This window comes from Oncorhynchus masou, chromosome 33 (genome assembly GCF_036934945.1).
Source record: "Oncorhynchus masou masou isolate Uvic2021 chromosome 33, UVic_Omas_1.1, whole genome shotgun sequence".
NCBI classification, from domain to species: Eukaryota; Metazoa; Chordata; class Actinopteri; order Salmoniformes; family Salmonidae; genus Oncorhynchus; species Oncorhynchus masou.
Genome location: NC_088244.1, coordinates 32809485 through 32831844, shown reverse-complemented (window position 1 = coordinate 32831844; position 22360 = coordinate 32809485). Strand labels below are relative to the sequence as shown.

Sequence of the window (22360 nt, the reverse complement as noted above, 5' to 3'; positions counted from 1 at the left end):
CTAAGACAGAGGGCATCAGTCAATCAACACTAAATTGAAAAGGTATTGACTGAAACCTGTAATAAAAATTCTTAAAAATTGGGGAGCCACGAAGAACGACAGATTAAATAGCTTTTATTGAAAATATATTCTAGAGTAGAATATGTTCATGAGATCAAAAGTTAACATTTCACTTTCAAAAACAAGTGCAAATGGCAATTTGAGAATGCTGCCCTAATTAAATAAAAATATACTTTTCTAAAAAATAACTAAACATTGATATTCGTTGCAGGAGTCATATTCGGCATCAGTGCAAAGGCACACGTTAAACATCTTGAATAAGTACATTTAAAAAAGTTATTGAACTCAATTGCAAAATGTTTGGCCATAACATGACCTGACAGTGCAACTGACTGTCAGCCACTCCCCTCTGCTATTGGCCAACTGATCACATGACTTCGTAGCCACTGCGAATGCCCCCCATCAACATGCAGGCGAAGATGATGCCCATGATCTGAAAACACACAAAAACACAGTTAGAAAACATGCTAAATTGTGTGCGTGTTGAACTAGCATCTACAACCAGCGACTCTTCCAAGCCCAGGATTTGTATGTGCAAATGTATATTCTTGGTTGTGTGCGTTTGCTCCTACCTGCAGGAAAGCGATCACCAGTGCTGCTACAATGACCCACATGATGTTCTTCTTCAACAGCTTCTCTACAACAGTTTCACACCCCTACAAAGCAATCCGAGACAGAAACGTCATTCCCGACCCATACACTGTTCTGGAGGTATTTTTGCTTGGATGAATTGGTATTTTATTTCACATTTTCATAAATCTACCACTGGGTTGGACCTTACTGTCTGGTGTATCTTGAGTGCATCCCCCATGGCCCCCTGACCACAGCCAGCGGTGACATTGATGCAACAGGAGTCTGGAACAGAGTCTTTCACAGACCCGAACTTGCCTTTCCAGTCAGTGGCGTTGGTCACGCCACAACATTTCAGCTGGAAGAAGAACAGCAAGCATGGTGAGAATAAGTTTGAGCATGACACGGGTAGACAGATGGAGGAAGAGACAACAGCAAAATGAGGTAGTAAGGTTGTTGGTTAGATGGGGGGGGGAAACACAGACCGGAAGCAGGGCAGGATATTGCTTAATAATGTCAACAGAAGACAAGACAAGATAAACATGGCATAGAAGACTCACACTAAAATGGATGTAGTAATGTTACATGGGGAGGTGCCAAATTAAGCAAATGAAGTCCAAAATACATACACAATACATCTTAACATTATGACAAATGTCTTGACATTTGCAGAGTCAATACCGTGCCGTCAGAAAGTATTCACACCCCTAGACTTTTTCCACATTTTGTTGTGATACAGCCTGAATTTAAAATGTATTAGAGACTCGTCACTGGCCTACACACCAAAATGTGGAATTATGGTTTTTCAACGTTTAAAAATAATAATAAAGGAAAAGATTGAATGTCTTGAGACAATAAGTATTCAACACCTTTGTTATGGCAAGCCTAATTAAGTTCAGGAGTAAAAACATGCTTAACAAGTCATAAGTTGCATTGCCTCAGTGTGTGCAATATTAGTGTTTAACATGACTTTTGAATGACCCCCTCATTTCTGTACCCCACACATACGGTTATCTGTAAGGTCTCTTAGTTGAGCAGTGAATTTCAACCACAAAGACAATAAGTTTATCAATGCCTCACAAAAGGGCACCTATTGGTAGATGAAAAGAAAGCCGACATATAATATCCCTTTGAGCATGGTGAAGTATTACACTTTGGATTGTGTATCAATACACCCAGTTAGTACAATGATACAGGCAGCCTTTCTAACTCAGTTGCTGGAGAGGAAGGAAACCGCTCAGGGATTTCACCATGAGGCCAATGGTGACTTTAAATCAGTTAGAGTTCAATAGCTATGATAGGAGAAAACAGAGGATGGATCAACAACATTGTCTCAATTAGGTTACTATTGTGGAGTAACTACAGAGTAAAAAAGGAAGCCTGTACAGAATATAAATATTCCAAAACATGCATACTGTTTGCAACACGGCACTAAAATAATACTGCAAAAAAATGTGTCAAAGCAATTAACTTTTGTGCTGAATACAACGTTATGTTTGGGGCAAATCCAATACATTACTGAGTACCACTCCATACTTACAAGCATAGTGGTGGCTGCATCATGTTATGGGTATGCTTGTAATTGTTAAGGATGGGGAAGTTTCAGGATAAAAAAAAGAAACAGAATGGAGCTAAGCGCAGGCAAAAACCTAGAGGAAAACCTGGTTCAGTCAACGCCACCAGTCACTAGGAGATTAATTCACCTTTCAGCCATCTAAAACAAGGCCAAATCTACACTTCTGTTGCTTACCAAGAACACAGTGAATGCTCCTGAAGTGGCCAAGTTACAATTTAAACTTAAATCAACTAGAAAACCTATGGCAAGACTAGAATATGGTTGTCTATCAATGGACAACAACTGATTTGACAGGGCTTGAAGAAATAAAATAAAAATTTGTTTTAAATGGGCAAATGTTGCACAATCCAGATGTGTAAAGCTCTTAGACTTACCCAGGAAGACTCAGCTGTAATCAATGCCCAAAGGTTCAACAAAGTATTAGTGTGAATACTTATTTATAATGAGATTTCTCCATTTAATTTTTCAATACATTTACTGAAATTCCTTAAGACATGTTTTCACTTTGTCATTATGGGGTATTGTGCGTAGATGGTTAAGCATTTTGAATTCAGGCTGTAACAAAATGTGGAATAAATCAAGGGGTATGAATACTTTCTGAAGGCACTAAGTGGTGTCGCACATTACTACACCTAAAAATATCAAATGTATGTAAGTTGTTTCTTCGGTCAGATGTAATGGTTGATACTAACATCAACTTGCAGGTTGTCCAGGGCCTTCTTGAATTCAGCGGTGCCATTGCTGTACTTGGTGACCATGTCATTGAGACCATCATGGACAATGACTGTCAGCTAAGTAGAGGACAGAAACATAATTTAGTAATTCCATCTGTTAACTATGTTGATACTATATAGACAGTCTGTAGACTGTACAGACACATAGATGTGTAAAGAATCTGCCTGGAATACCAGAGTATACCTGCCTGAGTATACTCACTTTGCCTCTGAAGACATATCCAGCGATGGCAGCACCAATCTCAGTGATAATGATCAGACCCAGAAGGATAGAAAACTTAGGAGAAAATAAATGATAAAACTTTTTTTAAATGAGCGCAGAGTTCAGATACACTACGTGACCAAATGTACGTGGACACCTGCTCGTCAAATCTCTCATTCCAAAATCATGGGCATTAATATGGAGTTGGTCCCCCCTTTTCTGCTATAACAGCCTCCACTCTTCTGGGAAGGCTTTCCACTAGATGTTGGAACATTTGCTGCAGGGATTTGCTGCTTCCATTCAGCCACGAGCAATTGTGAAGTTGGGCACGGATAAGGCCTGGCTGATAGTCGGCGTTCCAAATTATCCCCTGGGTGTTTAGTGGGGTTGAGGTCAAGTTTTTCAACACCGATCTCGACAAATGATTTCTGTATGGACCCCGCTTTGTGCATGGGGGCATTGTCATGCTGAAATAGGAAAGGGCCTTCCCCAAACTGTTGCCACAAAGTTGGAAGCACAGAATTGTCTAGAATGTCATTGTATGCTGTAGTGTTATGATTTCTCTTCACTGGAACTAAGGGGTTTAGCCCAAACTATTAAAAACAGCCCCAGACTATTATCCCTCCACCAAAATTACAGTTGGCACTATTCATGCGGTCAGGTAGCCTTCTCCTGGCATCTACCATAACCCAGATTAGTCCGTCGGACTGCCAGATGGTGAAGTGTGATTCATCCCTCCAGAGACCACGTTTCCACTGTGCCAGTGTCCAATGACGGCGAGCTTCACACCACTCCAGCAGACGCTTGGCATTGCGCATGGTGATCTTAAGCTTGTGTGGCTGCTCAACCATGGAAACCCATTTCAAGAAGCTCCTGACGAACAGTTAGTGCTGACATTGCTTCCAGAGACAGTTTGGAACTCTGTCGTGAGTGTAGCAACCAAGCACAGACCATTTTTTACACGCTATGTGCTTCATCACTCTGCAGTCCCCTTCTGTGAACTTGCGTGGCCTACCACTTCACGGCTGAGCCGTTGTTGCTCCTAGATGTTTCCACACACACACACACACATTATATATATGCTCTTTTTTTTTAACGATTGAAGGACTTAACACATTGATAAGCCGATGAACTGAACATTAATAAGGATTTAGATTGAGCTACTGTAAAATCCTTTTCTATTTCAGGTAACAAAATCTGTTATGTCTGGTTGTAACAAACACTGCATTCACTACAGAAAAAAGGTTGCCTAGATGTAAAAGAGAAGTATGGAGCGTTGTCAAATGTTGGTTCAGACTGCTTTTCAACAAGATCAAACATGCATGCAGTTAATGGTTTGGATACATTATGTTTTGTTTGGAATACCAGGGTGACCACCATGCAGCAGCCCCCTCCCCTAATACAGGTTGTCATGTTGTTATATGTAAATATGCCATGGTGGCCATGCAATAGCTCTCCTTCATAAATGTCATGTTATATGTGTACATACCATGGTGACCATGCAGTAGCTCTCCTTCCAGGCTCCACAGCAGCCAAAGAAGGCGATGAAGAAGACGATGACCCCCACCACGATGAGGACTAAGGGGGCTGATGAGGCTGAGACATTATTGATCACTACGGTGCTGTGGAGAGCCACCTGAACCAAAACTCCCAGCACTACCAGAGCCAGACCACACAGCTAGAGAGAAATAAATGGAGAGATGGAAGAAAGAGTTAAATGATGAGGTCACAGAAATATACACATAACTTCACATCATGCATGCATGGGCTTCTACAATCATTGAATATCTGTTGTGTTATACAAACACTTTGAAATATGTCATGTGAACAGGATCGTACTTAGCCTAAACCCCGAACATGTACAGCCAAGTTTGTAGTCTGTACAACTGAATGATACATTGGTATAGTATGAGGTCATACTTATAAATGGCAAGAAAGTGCTTAAGTGCATGTCAAATTTCAATCAAATGTGTTTATAAAGCCCTTACATCAGCTGATGTAACAAAGTGCTGTACAGAAATATGTAAATGTCAGACAAGTGTACATCAGATCCGGCCTTTTCCCCTTGTTTAAGTTATCATTTAAATGAACTAATACAGGAATGATCAAGGGCCCTAATGCGAATAAGTAATTTATAGATTTTTTTTTTGTGTGAAGACACTCATTCTAGAATGACAGTTACTATCATGGTTATTTGCTAATGGCGTCCAGCCCTGGTCATTTAAATAAACAAACAACCGGAGTAGGTTGAATAAACAGGATGGTCACACAAACACACCTCTGTATGCATTGGGTGACAGGTGCTGGACCGATTACAGCAAGGCTGTAATACATGGAGAATTTATGTAATAGGATATAGGCCCAATCTCACTGGTGTGTTGCTCACAATCAGAGATGACAGGACAGGCTACTAGTTATCCATGATACTAGTTACTAGGTATGATGAAGTTATGGAAGTAACAAACAAATCATGTACCATATCCTAATTTGAGCCATAGTTTAGATTGGTTTAGGCACCAGGACAAATGTGAGTTATATAGCATGTTTGATATATCATCACTTTCTGTTTCATAAAGTGTTTTGACTCAGATTTTATGAAGACTTCCTATTTCCCCCTTTCAAAAAAGTCCTGGAAATAAATGTGCAGTAGCTCCAGGAGAAACAGCTCGGAGAACTCGCAAAAACTGGTCGAACCACAACCGATCTGACTTTCGGTCATGTATCAAGACAAAGCACCTAGACAATATAGCCTAATATTTACAGGAGGAAAAACCCAGCAAAACCTACACCCACAATGGCAGGTCAGTTCCGTGGAATATCACCTGACTGGTGTGATATGTCATTGCCCCAGTTTTTTTAAGTTTTTTTATCCAGGTGCATCCGGTCCAAACTCAGGTCCTTTCATCACAGGTAATACCAATGTAAATATTTGACATGGGTTAGGAATAGGATTGGTCAATTCCTGGTTTCTATATAGTGGAGACAGGTAGGTACACAGAGGGATGAAAATGATAACATGCAGAAGAAAGAGGCCATGACACTAATTGTAGCCTTACATCTCAATACAAATACTCATTAAGATTATCATGTAAAAAGAAATGTACAGTGTGTGCCATTAAACACCTGAGAAGAAAGAATATGAGAAGAAATCAAATCGTATTGGTCACATACAACCACAATAACATCTGCTAAATATGTGTATCGAAATGCTTATGTTTCTAGCTCCAACAGTGCAGTAATATCTAACTATAAGAAAATACACAAAAAATCTACAAAGTTAAATAAATGTAATTAAGAGGAAGATTAGGAAGCGAAGTGTCAGTCTGGAATATTAATATATACAGTGCATTCGGAAAGTATTCAAACCTTGACTTACGGTACAGCCTTATTCTAAAATGGATTAAATTGTTTTTGTTCCTCATTCTACACACAATACCCCATAATGACAAGGCCAGTGTGTCCTTGGGGACCTTCAATGCTGCAGACATGTTTTGGTATCCTTCCCCAGATCTGTACCTCGACATAATCCTGTCTCGGAGCTCTACAGACAACTCGTTCAACCTCATGTCTTGGTTTTTGCTCTGAATTGCAGTCAACTGTGGGACCTTATATAGACAGGCGTGTGTGCCTTTCCAAATCATGTCCAGTCAATTGAATTTACCACAGGTGGACTCCAATCAATATCTCAATCAAGAAACATCAAGGATGATCAATGGAAACAGGATGCACCGGAGCTCAATTTCGAGTCTCATAGCAAAGGGTCTGGGTCTGAATCCTTAAATAAATAACATTTTAATAAATTTCCAAAAATGTATAAAAACCTGTTTTTGCTTTGTCATTATGGGGTATTGTGTGTAGATTGATGAGGAAAACTGTTGTATTTTTATTACTTTTAGAAAAAGCCTAATGTTATGTTATTTTTGGAAAAGGTTGAGGGGTCTGAATACTTTGAATGCACTGTATGATGGGACATATAGACAATATATGGATAGAATATGTAGTATATCTGTAGAATAGAATAGTAAATGTACAGCAATAGTTACAGGGCCTATTCCTACAGGAAAGTATGAACATAGGGCAGCAGCCTTTAAGGTGTGGGTTGAGTAACCGGGTGGTAGCAGACTAGTCACCGTGACTAAAGTTCAAGGCAGGGTACTGGGCGGAGGCCTGCAAATGGTGACTAACACGATGGTCTTGATAGAAGCGTTCTCTCTCTCTCTCTTGGGCCCAGCTTTGATGCACCTACACTGACCCCACCTTCTAGATGGTAATGGGGGGGGGGGGCCGTGGCTGAGGTCCTTGATCTTCTTCTTGGCTTCCTGTGACACCGGTTGCTTTAGATGTCCTGGAGGGCAGGCAGTGTGACCTCTGGAGAGCCCTGTAGTTGTGGACGGTGCAGTTGCCATATCAGGCGGTGATAGTGCCCGAAAGAATGCTAAAAGTTTGTGAGGATCTTAGGGGCCAAGCCAAATTGCTTCAGCCTCCTGAGGTTGAAGAGGCACAAAACCAAACAGCTGGATCATTTCAGACTGTCAATGATGTGTACACCAAGGAATTATAAACGTTTCAAAGTCACTGCAGCCCTGTCGATGTGGATGGGATGTGCTCCCTCTGCTGTCTCCTGAAATCCACAATCAGCTCCTTCGTTTTGTTTACGTTGAGGGAGAAAATGTATTTATTTTCCTGGCACCACTCCGCCAGGGCCCTCACCTCCTCCCTACAGACCGTCTTGTCATTGTTGGTAATCAGGCCTACCACTGTTGTGTTGTCTGCAGACTTAATGATTGAGTTAGAGACATGCGTGGCCACGCAGTCATGGGTGAACAGAGAGTACAGAAGGGGACTGAGCATGCACCCTTGTGGGACCCCTGTGTTGAGTATCAGCGTAGCAGAGGTGTTGTTGCCTACCTTCAACACCTGGGGGCAGCCCGTCAGGAAGTCCAGGACCCATTTGCACAGGCCGGGGTTCAGACCCAGGGCCCAGAATTTAGTGATGCGCTTTGAGGATAGCTAGGTATTCCCCTTGTCCAGATAGGATAAGGCAGTGCGATTACATCCGCCATGGATTTAGTGGGGCAGTATGCAAATTGCAGTGGGTCTAGGGTGTCAGGTAAGGTGGAGGTGATATGATCCTTAACTAGCCTCTCAAAGTGTCTGACATGGCTGGTTTTCCCTTTAGAGTCCATGATTGTCTGGAGTCCCTGACACATACGTTGTGTCTGAGCCACTGAATTGCGACTCCACTTTGTACTGACGTTTTGCTGGTTTGCCTTACGGAGGGCATAACTGGACTGTTTGTATTCGTCCCGTGTTCACAGTTAACTTGCCGTAGTTAAATGTGGTGGTTCATGCTTGCATTTGTGTGCGAATGCTGCAATCCATCTATGGTTTGGATAGGTTTTAAAAAATTGTCAGTGGGAACAATATCCCTAATGCACTTCCTGATGAACTCAGTCACCGAGTCAGTGTATACGTCAATGTTATTCTCAGAGGCAACCCGGAACATATCCCAGTCCGCGTGATCAAAACAATCTTGAAGCATAGATTCCAATTGGTCAGACCAACGTTGAACTGTCTTTACCATGGATAGTTCCGGTTTTAGTTTCTGCCTATAGGAAGGGAGGAGCAGAATGGACGCGTGATCTGATTTGCCGAAGGGAGGGCGGGGAGAGCTTTGTAGCCGTCCCGGAAAAGAGTGTAACAATGGTTGAGTTTGAGGCGCGAGTTGCACAGGTGAGATGTTGATAAAACTTCGGTAGCATTTCCCTCAGATTTGACAAAAGGACTTGAGTTCCTGTAAACTGCCACAATGATGAATAAAGGATACAATTTAGGAATGTCGTATTTCTGGTCAAAATGCTGGTGAGTGACCGCCAATCTAATATCCGAAAGTTATAGGTAATAATGCACAAAAACATTCTGAGCAAATAATGTGAGAAATAACACACAAAAATATAAAGTGTAAAGTTGCTTAGGAGCTAGGAACAAGACAGAGATCCCACCCGGGAACTTCGATATGTCTGATATATTGAAACATTTGACAAATATACAATTTTGTTTATGTTCAATATTCATGTTTATATTTTTCTACATTTGTAAATTAAAAGGTTTCAAAAAAAGTTGTGGTAAAGCTTCATAGGTCACCAATGCTTGCTTTGTAGCAGAGTATGTAAGGAGAGTGGAGCTTGAGCGTTCCCAATTTGACTGGAGTGCGGAGCGAATTTCCCCAAAGGCTGGAACATTGGACCTTCTCGCCTTCTCCAATTGTGCACACTTCAAGAGCTCAGGACATGCCCAGCTCAGCATGCATTTGTAGTCTACTTGTGTGCTGCTATAGCCCCTTGCTTTAACTTTTAGAAGCTAAATAGTTTCATAAAGAAACTGATAAATCACAGGGGTGCAAAATTAGGGTGACTTACAAAGAAGGACCAAGAGAGGGAGTGATGTAGCATCCACAACCAAATAATCAGAAAAAGTGTATTTTTAGAAAGCATGATGTTTTACTATGTGCACATGCTAACAGAAAGGAACGAGGCTGGAAGCTAGCTAAATGTGTTGTTCTAGCAAAGTATTTATAGACAAAAACGCTAGCCCCTTAAAAGTTGTTCATGTTTGTTATATTATCTATTCAATACACTGTCATTGATTTTGGCACAATAGGCCTGACATATTACCTCGTTCAGAGACGCTTTCCGTTTTGGTAGGGTTATTTTGACTAAACCTTTGGTCAAACTATAAAAAAATCTAAAATCTAAACAACTCTGCATCCATGCCCAGCCTGGCAAGAGTGGCCCGAAGGTTGTTTAGCATCCCCAGTGGCTCTGCAAGCTCGGTATTTACCACTACTGGCCTGCTCTCCAGGCACCATCGCACGAGCCGCAAGCCACAGAATCTGGCCAAACTTGTGTTTCTAAAACTGAATTCAAAGGCATTGTAGACAACCTAATAAGGCATATTTGTTTCATTTGTATGTCAAACACCTATATGCACAATAATGATTTAATAAAAAGGAAATGTTTAAATGTTGGGCGCTTAATGTTCCTGTCAGCCTAGTGTGCCGCACTCGCAAAAGCTTCACAATTTATTTATTTGTAATCTAAATCCTTCTTAGTCACCTTCAAAACCATGTAGATTGGTTTCAATACTTCAAAACCAAAATGGTAGGTCCAGGTAGTAACAAAAATAGATTGATGTTTGTTAAATGGTTAAATGGGGACAGAGCGATGCACATGCAGGTTCTGACCTCTTATTACAACATAGCCCAGGGATTAGTCAAGAGATCTTAACTTTTCACATGAAGGCTTTGTATCAGTGAATGCAGACCATAAAAAAAGAACAAGTCACATGATATTTTCACAATACTTTGAACAGGTCACAAGACTCAGATACATCACATGCTCCCTCTCTCTCACTCACCCCCCCCCCTCCCTCTCAAGTCCTTACTTCCTCTTTCAATTGAATTTTAGAAGTTAAACATTAACACCATTTTTTATATTTTCCAATGGGAGTTTGTGTGCGTATGTGTCCTGGGTCAGCTGACGGACTCCTGCGTATTGGCCTTACAAGACTAAGTAATGACAGTCTTGGGGAGTTGGAGAGAAATAGCTTAAATAAATACACATAACCAGCTATAGGCTACATATAAACTGGGTCAACTAACTAAAATAACAGTTTAATGCCAAACAATTAAGAGGCTCAGAAACTGAGGTAAGCTAACGAAAAGTAAGAAACCTTGCTCTCGGTCCCACACCAAACATAAAAATGTCCTTTTGTGGCAAAACTAACTACATCACAACCGACAGTTGGAGGCGGCTTGTATAACTTTTACAGCTGTAAAGAGTCATGATGATCACATGCCCTTTTCCAGATTTGTAAGATGTTTATTTTCAGTATTAGTGAAAATAAGACACTTTTCTTAGTAAGTCGACCAATTACCTAACTTGTCTTGAACATATCACATGGACCAAACTGATACACCACATCAAAACTATATCAGTTCGAGGAACTGTGAAACTTTCTTAATGAATCATGAGATGTGTTAACTGAGTGTCAGAGGCATTTCACAATCAATCTAGATGAAGGTTGTATTAGTGCCACCAGATGTACAGAACTCAAAAGGCCAAAAGCAGTACATCCTAGCCAGTCAGGATACCAAACCTCCACCTGCATTACTCACCCAGAAGATGAAGTTGAAAAAGAAGAGTAGGTACTTCACACATTTCATTCTTCCCTCGACACCCATCGCGAGTCCGGATCAAGACCCTGGCTCAAGACAAAGAAAAATACATTTTAACTAGTGAGACTGTAAAGAACTATTATTACAAATACAAAATTGTGTGGAGGAGTTTTAGGATATCACTTGTTGCGTCATCGCCTAGGCTTAGATCTAGTTTAGCTCTGCTAAACACACAACAGGACAATGACCCATCACACTTCCAGGCTGTGTAAGGGCTATTTGACCAAGAAGGAGAGTGGTGGAGTTCTGCACAATCACCTGACCTCAACCCAATTGAGATGGTTTGGGATGAGTTGGACCATAGAGTGAAGGAAAAGCAGCCAACAAGTGCTCAGCATATGTGGGAACTCCTTCAAGACTGCTGGAAAAGCATTCCAGTTGAAGCTGGTTGAGAGAATGCCAAGAGTGTGCAAAGCTGTAATCAAGGCAAAGGTGGGATACTTTGAAGAATATAAAATATATTTTGATTTGTTTAACACTTTTTTGCTTACTACATGATTCAATGGGTTATTTCATAGTTTTTATCTCTTCACTATTATTCTACAATGTAGAAAATAGTTTTAAAAAGTAAGAAAAACCCTGGAATGAGTAGGCGTGTCCAAACTTTTGACTGGTACTGTATGTCTAAATTCCTGTTAGTGAGCATTTCTCCTTTGTCAAGATGATCCATCCACCTGACAGGTGTGGCATATCAGCGTGATCATTACACAGGTGCACCTTGTGCTGGATGCAATAAAAGGCAGCTCTAAAACAGGCAGTTGTAACACAATGCCCCTGATGACCCAAGTTGAGGGGTCATGCAATATGCATGCTGACTGCAGGATTGTCCAACAGAGCTGTTGCCATATAATTTAATTTCTCTACCATAAGCCGCCTCCAACATCATTTTAGAGAATTTGGCAATACATCCAACTCTTCTCATAATCACAGACCATATGTAACCACAACAGCCCAGCACCACCACATCTGCAGGTGAAGAAGCCATGATTGTCTAAAACCAGCCACCCGGTCAGCTGATGAAACTGGGGGTTTGCACAACCAAAGAATTTCTGCACAAACTGTCAGAAATCGTCTCAGGGAAGCACATCTACGTGCTCGTCATCCTCACCGGGGTGTTGACCGGACTGCAGTTTGGCGTCGTAACTGACGTCAGTAGGCAAATGCTCACCTTCGATAGCCAACGGCATGCTGGCGAAGTGTGCTCTTCATGGATGAGTCCCGGTTTCAACTGTACCGGGAAGATGGCAGACCTTGTGAATAGAGTGCCCCATGGTGACGATGTGGTTATGGTATGGACAGGCATAAGCTACAGACAATGAACACCATTGTAATTTACCGAAGGCAATTTAAATGCACAAAGATACAGTGATGGGGTCCTGAGGACCATTGTCATGCCATTCATCCGCCGCCATTACCTCATGTTTCAGCATGATAATAAACGGCCCCATGTCACAAGGATCTGTACACAATTCTTAGAAGCTGAAAATGTCCCACTTCTTCCATGGCCTGCTACTCAGACATTTCACCCATTGAGCAGGTTTGGAATGCTCTGGATCGACATGTACAACAGCGTGTTCCAGTTCCCACCAATATCCAGCAACTTAGGACAGCCATTGAAGAGGATTGGGACAACATTCCAAAGGCCACAATCAACAGCCCGATCATCTCTATGCGAAGGAGATGTGTCGCGCTGCGTGAGGAAAATGGTGGTCACACCAGATACTGACTGGTTTGCTGATGCATGCTCTTTTTATATTTATATATATGACCAACAGATGCATATCTGTATTCCCAGTCAAGTGAAACCTATAGATTAGGGCCTAATGGATTTATTTAAATTGACTGATTTCCTCATATGAACCGTAAATCAGTAAAATCTTAGAAATGATTACATGTTGCGTTTATATTTTTGTTCAGTGTCTATTGGGTGACACAGGTCATTAAGAGGCCACCATAGGCTATTAAATTTGGTTAATTGTTTGTAATCTGCCCCATTTCAGATTAGGCTACTTTAGTTCACAGAGCTTCATCTGGAAAGGCATGCAGGGTCGGAGTTATGGGTAGGCCTTAGGGGGCTTTGGCCCGCCCTACCGTACCCCCTTGCCCGTACAAATAAAATATTGATCATTTATTTGACTGAGACGCGCGCCGACAGAAAGATTAATCAACTTCAGTCAAAGCATCCAAGCGAGCGAAACAGCACCCCTCTGTCTCAGTATGTGTAGACCTTGTATCTAATGCTGTCTGGATCAAAAGATGTCATGATGCCGTCTGGCCAGAAATAGTATGACATCTTTTGGTCCAGACAGCATCAGATACATGGGCTACATATAGGGAGGCGCTGTTTCGCTCGCCCAGATGCTTCCTCCGTTGATAGTTACAGCAGAGAGGAAGAGGCAAAGCGAGGGGGATCACGCTCTCAAAAATATGTCCAGGATAAACCAAAATGAGTTCATATGGGAATTATATGCAGACCTAAGCTTGTCGCCTGCCTCTTGCCTTTGGGACAAATACTCCCATTGTTAGGGGGAGACATGAGCATCTTGTCATTATTTACAGATCTCTGGTTTCAGCCTCTTGCGAATTGGAAAGTAAAGTTGGCCGGTTCACAGTGCATTGTTAAAGAGTCATTCATTTAGACGTTTTGCCAAGGAGATCTTAGTCACACAATTTTACATCTAAGATGTTTGATGCAGTATTTTTTAATGAACAAATGTGCATGAAAACTTTCTCGTTGAATGAAATAATTTTGTGAAAAATCCCACTGTTGACCAATCACTGACGAAGGGGCGTAGGCGGCTATGACTTTGGTTTGCCTCCAGAGAAATGTTGTGTGCCGGAACAGCCAGAAAAAAACTTGCCGATGTCCAAAACAAACAATAACGTCACAAATTGTTGTCATAATATATGCACAAACTCTTCCGAACTTTTTCAGCTGGCAAGCATTCAGGACGCCTTTAGGATGCTGGATTGCCCAAGGTAAATTGATGTGTCGACAAAATTATACAGATACTCCTGTCTAAATAGAATCATTCAAAAATACTTCACCAGGGAGCATGACCAGAGAATCATTAGCATAAAAATATATATATATATTTTTTAAATTGCTGTTCAGTGATATATAGTACTCAAGTAAAAAATACTTTAAAAGTACTACTCAGTTTTTTTCTTTAGGCATCTGTACATTACTATTTAGATTTTAGACTAGTTTAACTTCACTATATTCCTAAAGAAAATAATGTACTTTTTACTCCATACATTTTCTCCTGACATGCAAAAGTACTCATTACATTTTGAATGATTTCCTGCCATCCAGGACCTCTATAACAGGCGGTGTCAGAGGAAGGCCTCAAAAATTGTCAAAGACTCCAGCCACCCTAGTCATAGACGGTTCTCTCTGCTATCGCATGGCAAGCGGTACCGGAGTGCCATGTCTAGGTCCAAACGGCTTCCATCCCCAAGCCATAAGACTCCTGAACACCTAATCAAAGGGTTACCCAGACCCCTCTTTTACACTGCTGCTACAGTGTTTATCATCATGCAGTCACTTTAAATCTTGTACATATTACCTAGACTAACCAGTGCCCCCGCACATTTACTCTGTACCGGTACCCCTTGTATACAGCCTTGCTTTGTTATTTTACTGCTGTTGTTTAATTATTTGTTACTTTTAATCTTCCTCTGTCCAGTGAGTGTTCTTTTGCCCATCTTAATCTTATATTTTTTATTTCCCAGTCAGATATGGCATTTACTTTGCAACTCTGCCTAAAAGGCCAGAATCCCGGAGTTGCTTCTTCACTGTTGACGTTGAGCCTGGTGTTTTGCGAGTACTATCTCATGAAGCTGCCAGTTGAGGACTTGTGAGGCGTCTATATCTCAAACTAGACACTAATGTACTTATCCTCTAGCTCAGTTGTGCACTGGGGCTGCCCACTCCTTTAATATTCTGTCTAGAGACAGTTACGCGTTCTGTGAAGGGAGTAGTACACAGCGTTGTACGAGATCTTCAGTTTCTCACATTGAATAGTCTTCATTTCACAGAACAAGAATAGACTGATGAGTTTCAGAAGAAAGCACTCTGTTTTGTTTCTGGCCATTTTGAGCCTGTAATTGAACCCACAAATGCTGATGCTCCAGATACTCAACTCGTCTAAAGAAGGCCAGTTTTATTGCTTCTTTAAATCAGAGCAACAGTTTTCAGCTGTGCTAACATAATTACAAAAGGGTTTTCTAATGATCAATTGGCCTTTTAAAAATGATAAACTTGGATTAGCTAACAATGTGTCATTGGAACACAGGAGTGATGGTTGCTGATAATGGGACTCTGTACGCCTATGTAGATATTCAATTTTTAAAAACCCTTTTCCAGCTACATTAGTCATTAATAACATTGTATTTCTGTCAATTTGATGTTATTTTAAAAGGGCAAAAAATGTTTTCCTTCTTTCAGGAACAAGGGAATTTTTAAGTGACCCCAAACTTTGTAATGGTAGGAATAGTTTGCCTAATAAGGAATTTGGGTATACTTTTACTTTTGATACTTAAGTATATATTAGAAATTACATTTATTTTTGAGACTTAAGTATATTTAAAACCAAATACTTTTACTCAGGTGGTATTTTATTGGGTTACTTTCACTTGAGTCATTTTCTATTAAGGTATCTTTACTTTTACTCAAGTTTGAATAGGCTAGTTGATATAATATTGGAAAGTCGCTAGCTACAGCGTTGGGCCAGACCCAGTCATAATTTTAATACGTTGAAATTCAATAGCTAATCAAGACGGATTGAAAGGGAGGCAGACAGGCGGAGTAGAGAGATGAATGTGATCGAAAATGCAAGTTCTTTCATCAGGATATTTTCCACTGTTTTTAATTGTCGGCTTTCTGCCTATGCATTTTACTTAGTAGACCATGGAAGATATGCCGACTGCGGCACTGGCCTATAGTCTATTTCTTTAGCCTCCAATGGAGCACAGTGTATTAATGTGTCCATATGGCAGAGGCTAGTGCTCTTGCCACAGTTGAAATAAAACTAAGATTTGTATAATTTTACTTCAGATGTTTATTACTCAACACATGACAATGACTTTCAGAAATGAAAACGTTATTGAAATGAAACTGTTCCACGAAAATGCGCATATAAAAATCATCATAACTGGCACGCAGATCGGTAGAAACGGTAGGCTAAAACGTAAGCTTTCCCAAACTTGAAACACACGAGCTGCCTATGTTCTTTACTATTACACCCATTAAAACGCGCAAGCGCCTGCACACATGGGGTCCAGTGAAAAAACGTGCACGCCGATGGAAATCAAAGATCCGTACAATTGATTCGTTCTGCCGCTAGCCCTGAAAGGCCTCGTATGATTGACGTGACAAATGGGCTTATTAAATTAAATACATTTAAAACAAATCATGAGTAAACAATTGATATTGGAACACTGACTGGGGAGCGTAATAGGAATTCGGACTTTTTTTAAATTCACTTTTTAAAATCAAGACTGCGACACCCATCGCTGAGGCAACAATGACCAACCAAACCGTTAATCAGAGGGCCCAGGATACAATGTAACTATTGTTCTAGCTTATCGTTAGTAACCAAATTCAATTAGTTAAATTGACTACTAAGTAACCGTAAAGACAAAGGTATACTAGACTACAGCTTTAGTTAAACATGACGTTTCCGCATTCTCAAAACCAAACTTTTTTTTCCTTTCTCTAACCTTTTCTTTCTTTATTGATTTCAGATTTAACAGTCATAGTATAACATCAAAGAATTGAAAAACAAACTTGAATGAAATAGCACTTACCTTTGTTTTCAAGTTGGAAAAGTGGAGGCGGCGAAGCGATGTGAGGCGTTGGTTGAAATTTGGAAACAAGTTGTTGGGGAAGTTGACGAAGCAATTCGTCGTTTCATTAAGCCCCTCCCTCTCTAAATCGCCCTCCATGATCTAATCTGGTTCCAGAAAGCATAAAAAAGTGGTAATGGAAAATGACCGTCAACAACAAGTTTCACTATCATCCACAGTACACACAGTAGCAGTTCCATTTCCACAACAGTTATTAGGCCTATCAGTTGAGCCTGTAATATGTCAAGGTGTAGCACTATTCATTTAATTTCATCAGTGATGCCCTAGCCTATAAAATGTACACACTTCTTAATGTAACTGTAAGCCTAAAACAAATGTGTAGTAGACTTAATTTAGTGACGACTGAAATAATTAAATCAATCCATTTGTTGCGCTCAATACAGAAGTGCTCGGACGAAACAGACGCGAGGCTACTGTTTCGCTAGAACAGATTGGGGTATGTTCCAGGATATATTTGATAACATTGAGGAGTTACCACAACAGTCACAGGCTTCATCAATAAATGCATAGACAATATCATCCCCTCCGTTGCTATAACAACGTATCCCAACAAAAAATCATGGAATACAAACAACATCCGCGCTGTTATAAAGGCTAAAGTTGCCGTTTACAATGAACGGGACATGGACACACATAAGATATCCTACTACGACCTCCGACGAGACATCAAACATGCAAAAGGACAATATAGGAGGAAGGTGGAATCATATTACATCGGCTATGTCGTATGTGGCAGGGTATGCAGACGATAACAGACAACAAACGGAAATCCTGCCATGAGCTACCCAGCGATACAGAACTCATAAACGAGCTAAATGCCTTTGATGCTCGCTTCGATTCATTTTACACCGTCCCTTGCGAGAAAGCACCTGCTTTTCTAGATGACTGTGTGATCTCGCTCTCCCAGGCCGATGTGAGCTAATGTTTAAACAGATTAACAATCACAAGGCCACCGGGTCAGACGGAATACCAGGGCACGTTTTCAAAGCATACACAGCCATTTTCAATCTCTCCTTGTCCCAGTCTGTAATCACAACATGTTTCAACCTGACCACCATTGTCCATGTTCCCAAGAGCGCCAAGGTAACAGCCTAAATGACTATTGCCCTGTAGCACTCACATCTGTAATTATGAAGTGCTGGTCATGACACACATCAACACCATCATCCCTAGAGTAGAACCTCTCCAATTCGCATACCAATTGCATTTCACACTGCCCTCTGCCACCTGGACAAGAGGGGAAATAACTATGTAAGAATACTGTTAATAGACTAGATTTCAGCGTTCAACACCATAGTCCCCTCCAAGATCATCACCAAGCTAGGGACCCTGGGACTTAATCCCTCCCTCTGCAACTGAATCTTGGACATCCTAATGGGTTGGCCCCAGGTGGTGCCGGTAGGCAACAACACATCTGCCATGCTGACCCTCAACATGGGGGCCCACCGGGTGTGTACTTAGTCCCCTCTTGTACTCCATTTTTACCCACGACTGCATTCAACACCATAGTGCCCACGAAGCTCATCACTAAGCTAAGGACTCTAGGACTAAACACTTCCCTCTGCAACTGGATCCTGGACTTTCTGACGGGCTGCCCCCAGGTGGTAAGAGTAGGCAACAACATGTCTGCCACGTTGATCCTTAACACTGGGGCCACTCAGTGGTGTGTACTTAGTCCCCTCCTGTATTCCCTGTTCACCTACGACTGCCTGGCCAAACACGACTCCAACACCATCATTAAGTTTGCTGACGACACAACAGTGGTAGTGCTGATCATCGACAACGATGAGACGGCCTATAGGGGGAGGTCAGAGAACTGGCAGTGTGGTGCCAGGACAACAACCTCTCCCTCAATGTGAGCAAGACAAAGGAGCTGATCATGGACTACAGGAAAAGGCAGGCCGAACAGGCCCCCATTAACATCGACGGGGCTGTAGTGGAACGGGTCGAGAGTTTCAAGTTCCTTGGTGTCCACATCACCAACGTACTATCATAGTCCAAACAGCTTTTACCCCCAAGCCATTCGACTACTGAACAATTCATAAAAATCGCCACCGGACAATTTACATTGACACCCCCCCCCCCCCACCCCTTGTACACTGCTGCTAATCGCTGTTTGATTGTTACCTATACATAGTTACTTCGCCCCCACCTACATGTACAGATTACCCCAACTAGCCTGTACCCCTGCACACTGACTGGGTACCGGTGCCCCTGTATATAGCCTCATTATTGTTATTCTTATTGTGTTACTTTTTATTTTAGCCCACTTGGTAAATATTCTCTTCTTCTTGTACTGCACTGTTGGTTAAGGGCTTGTAAGTAAGCCTTGCACGGTAAAGTCTACACTTGTTGTATTCGGCGAATGTGGCAAATAAAGTTTGATTTGATTTGACTGCGTGGCCACACACGACTCCAACTCCATCACCAAGTTTGCTAACTACAAAACGGTGGTAAACCTGATCACAAACAGTGATTAGTCAGCCTACAGAGAGAATGTGGTGCCAGGACAACAACCTCTCCCTCAATGTCAGTAACATGCTGACCAAACCGGATGCGCATGTGTGCCATTGCGCGCATGTTGATTTTGTACCCCCACACTAGACACGATCAGGACACGTAGATTGAAATATCAAAACATACTCTGAACCAATTATATTAATCGGGGGACAGGTCGAAAAGCATTAAAACATTTATGGCAATTTAGCTAGCTAGGTTGTTATTTTACTTGAAATCACAAGGTCTTCTACTCCGACAATGAATCCACAGATGAAACGGTAAACCGAATTCCTTTCTCGTCATCTCTCCTCCTTCCTCAGGCTTCTTTTTTACTTCTTTGGACTTTATATGGTGGTTGGCAACCAACTTTACGGTGCATTACTACAACCGACTGGAGTGTGGATGTCAGTTCATCTTTCAATCACCCACGTGTGTATATGCTCCTAAACACCAATGAGGAGATGGCAAGTGGGTATATGCTCTGAAAAACCAATGAGAAGATGGGAGAGGCAGGACTTGCAGCGCATTGAGCATCACAAATATTCTAGCGCCTGGCCACGCAAACGCTCGATAAGGCACGAGAGCAGTGTAGGTGTACCGCTAGCGACGCGAGCGGTGTGGTCAGCATGTTAGACCAAGGACCTGATCATGGACTATAGCAGAAAGAGGGGAGAGCACGACCCCATCCACCTCGACAGAGCTGTTGTAGAGCGAGTCGAGAGCTTTAAGTTCCTTGGCGTCCACATCACTAAGGACTTAACATGGGTCCACACACACCAACACAGTCATGAAGAAGGCATGGCAGCACCTCTTTCCCCTCAGGAGGCTGAAAAGATTTGCCATGGGTCCTCAAACAGTTCTACAGCTCCACCATCGAGAGCATCTTGGCTGGCTACATCACCGCTTGCTATGGCAATTGCACCACCCTTGACCGCAAAGCACAACAAAGGGTGGTGCAGACAGCCCAGTACATCACTGGGGCCGAGCTCCCTGCCATCCATGACCTCTATAGCAGGCGGTGTCAAAGGAAGGCCTTAAAAATTGCCCGACTCCAGCCACCCAAGCCATAGATTGTTCACTCTGCTACCGTCCAAAAAATGGTACCGGAGCATCGGCTCAAGGACCAACAGGCTCTGAGACAGCTTCTACCCACAAGCCATAACTGTTAAATAGCCAGACTGCTAAATAGTCAATTAATGGTACCCAAACTATCTGCACTGACCCTATGCTCACTCACTAGACTTTATATACACACTACACTGTCACTCTCACACAAATCCCTCACATATTCAAACACTACATACGCACACATACATCTACACACATAACACGCATCCCGACACAACACAAACAAACACACACTTTTACAATCATCATTTGCTGCTGCTACTGTTCTTTATTTTACTGTTATTATTATCTATCTGGATGCCTTGTTACTTTACCCTGCTTTCATGTACATAAGTACCTTGTACCTCTGCACATTGATCTGGTACTGGTGCTCCCCATATATAGCTCCATTATATAGGGCAGGCACAAGTAGGAGTGAGCTGATCAGAGCTCTCAAAAGTTGTGTTGCATGGGGATGAGGTTTTCGAAGGCCAGGGGACGTAGTCATGATCACAATTCTGAAAGAGTTCACATGGTGATTCATAACTTGGTCGCATTCACACTATATCACATGGTGATAATCTTGTAGTGTGAACATTTTATTTTCATTTAAGATTAAACTATATAGGCTCAACAACATTAACCTACTCACAGACAATATTGTAGTCAATGTCTACAGAGTTTCTATTTAGAAAAGACCAAAGAGAAGACCAAATTCTGTTAAGGGCTACAGATAGTGCTGTTCCTTGTGACATAGGGGATGATATCAGAGGATCTCTGAGTCATGTAGTGCTCAGTGTTTCTCTGCGGAAAGCTATAGCCTTCCTGTACCACAGAGCGACACTACACAGAGCGGCCTACATTAATAATGGACTAATCAGTGATAATAATATTAAGTTATTACATTTCTACACTACAATTTCTAGAGCTTTTCATAGGGAGTAGGGGGGAACGAGGAAGTGGATATTATTGCCAAGCAGGCTCTTAAACATCCTAATGTTGAGATGGAACTGTCAATCAGTAAAGCAGAAATCATGGGATTAATAAGAATAGTGGTTAAAAAATAAGTGGCAAGAGTTGTGGAACAGGGTGTGTAAGGGAAGACACCTGTATAAGATCCAGGAAAAGGAGGGGGCAGAGAGGTCCTCAGGCCGAGAGAGAAGGGAGGAAAGTGTAGTCACAAGGCTGAGACCTGGACATACAGGGCTTAATAGTACATTGAAAGTGGTGGGGAAACATCTGACTGGGAGGTGTGATCATTGTCAGAAGATGAAGGCAGTGGAACATGTTCTATTTCAGTGCCAGAAATATGTGAGAGAAAGGGAGCAAATGTTATTGGATTTGTGGAGTAATGGGGTTGAAGAACCAGGATAATGTGAACTGTTAGGGAAATCTTCAGGGGATGTTGTATTTAATGATGTATTTCGTTTCCTTAGGGAGATTAGATTATTGGGTAGGATTTAGACCTTCACTGTCTCTGGTCCACACTCCAGTCCAGTTGGTGG

The 22360-nt window shown here is 41.7% G+C and overlaps 1 protein-coding gene across 1 annotated transcript; it reads right to left on the bottom strand.

Annotated features, from left to right (window-relative positions):
* Positions 1-97: 97 nt before the first annotated feature.
* Positions 98-17296, bottom strand: LOC135528321 (CD63 antigen-like). The gene is made up of 8 exons (XM_064957316.1): positions 17190-17296; positions 11319-11404; positions 4632-4820; positions 3143-3217; positions 2899-2997; positions 842-988; positions 633-716; positions 98-493 (listed from the first exon to the last, which is right to left on the bottom strand). Exons 2-8 carry the CDS (start codon positions 11382-11384, stop codon positions 428-430), a joined length of 726 nt encoding a protein of 241 aa, XP_064813388.1. The 5' UTR covers positions 11385-11404; positions 17190-17296; the 3' UTR covers positions 98-427.
* Positions 17297-22360: the final 5064 nt, after the last annotated feature.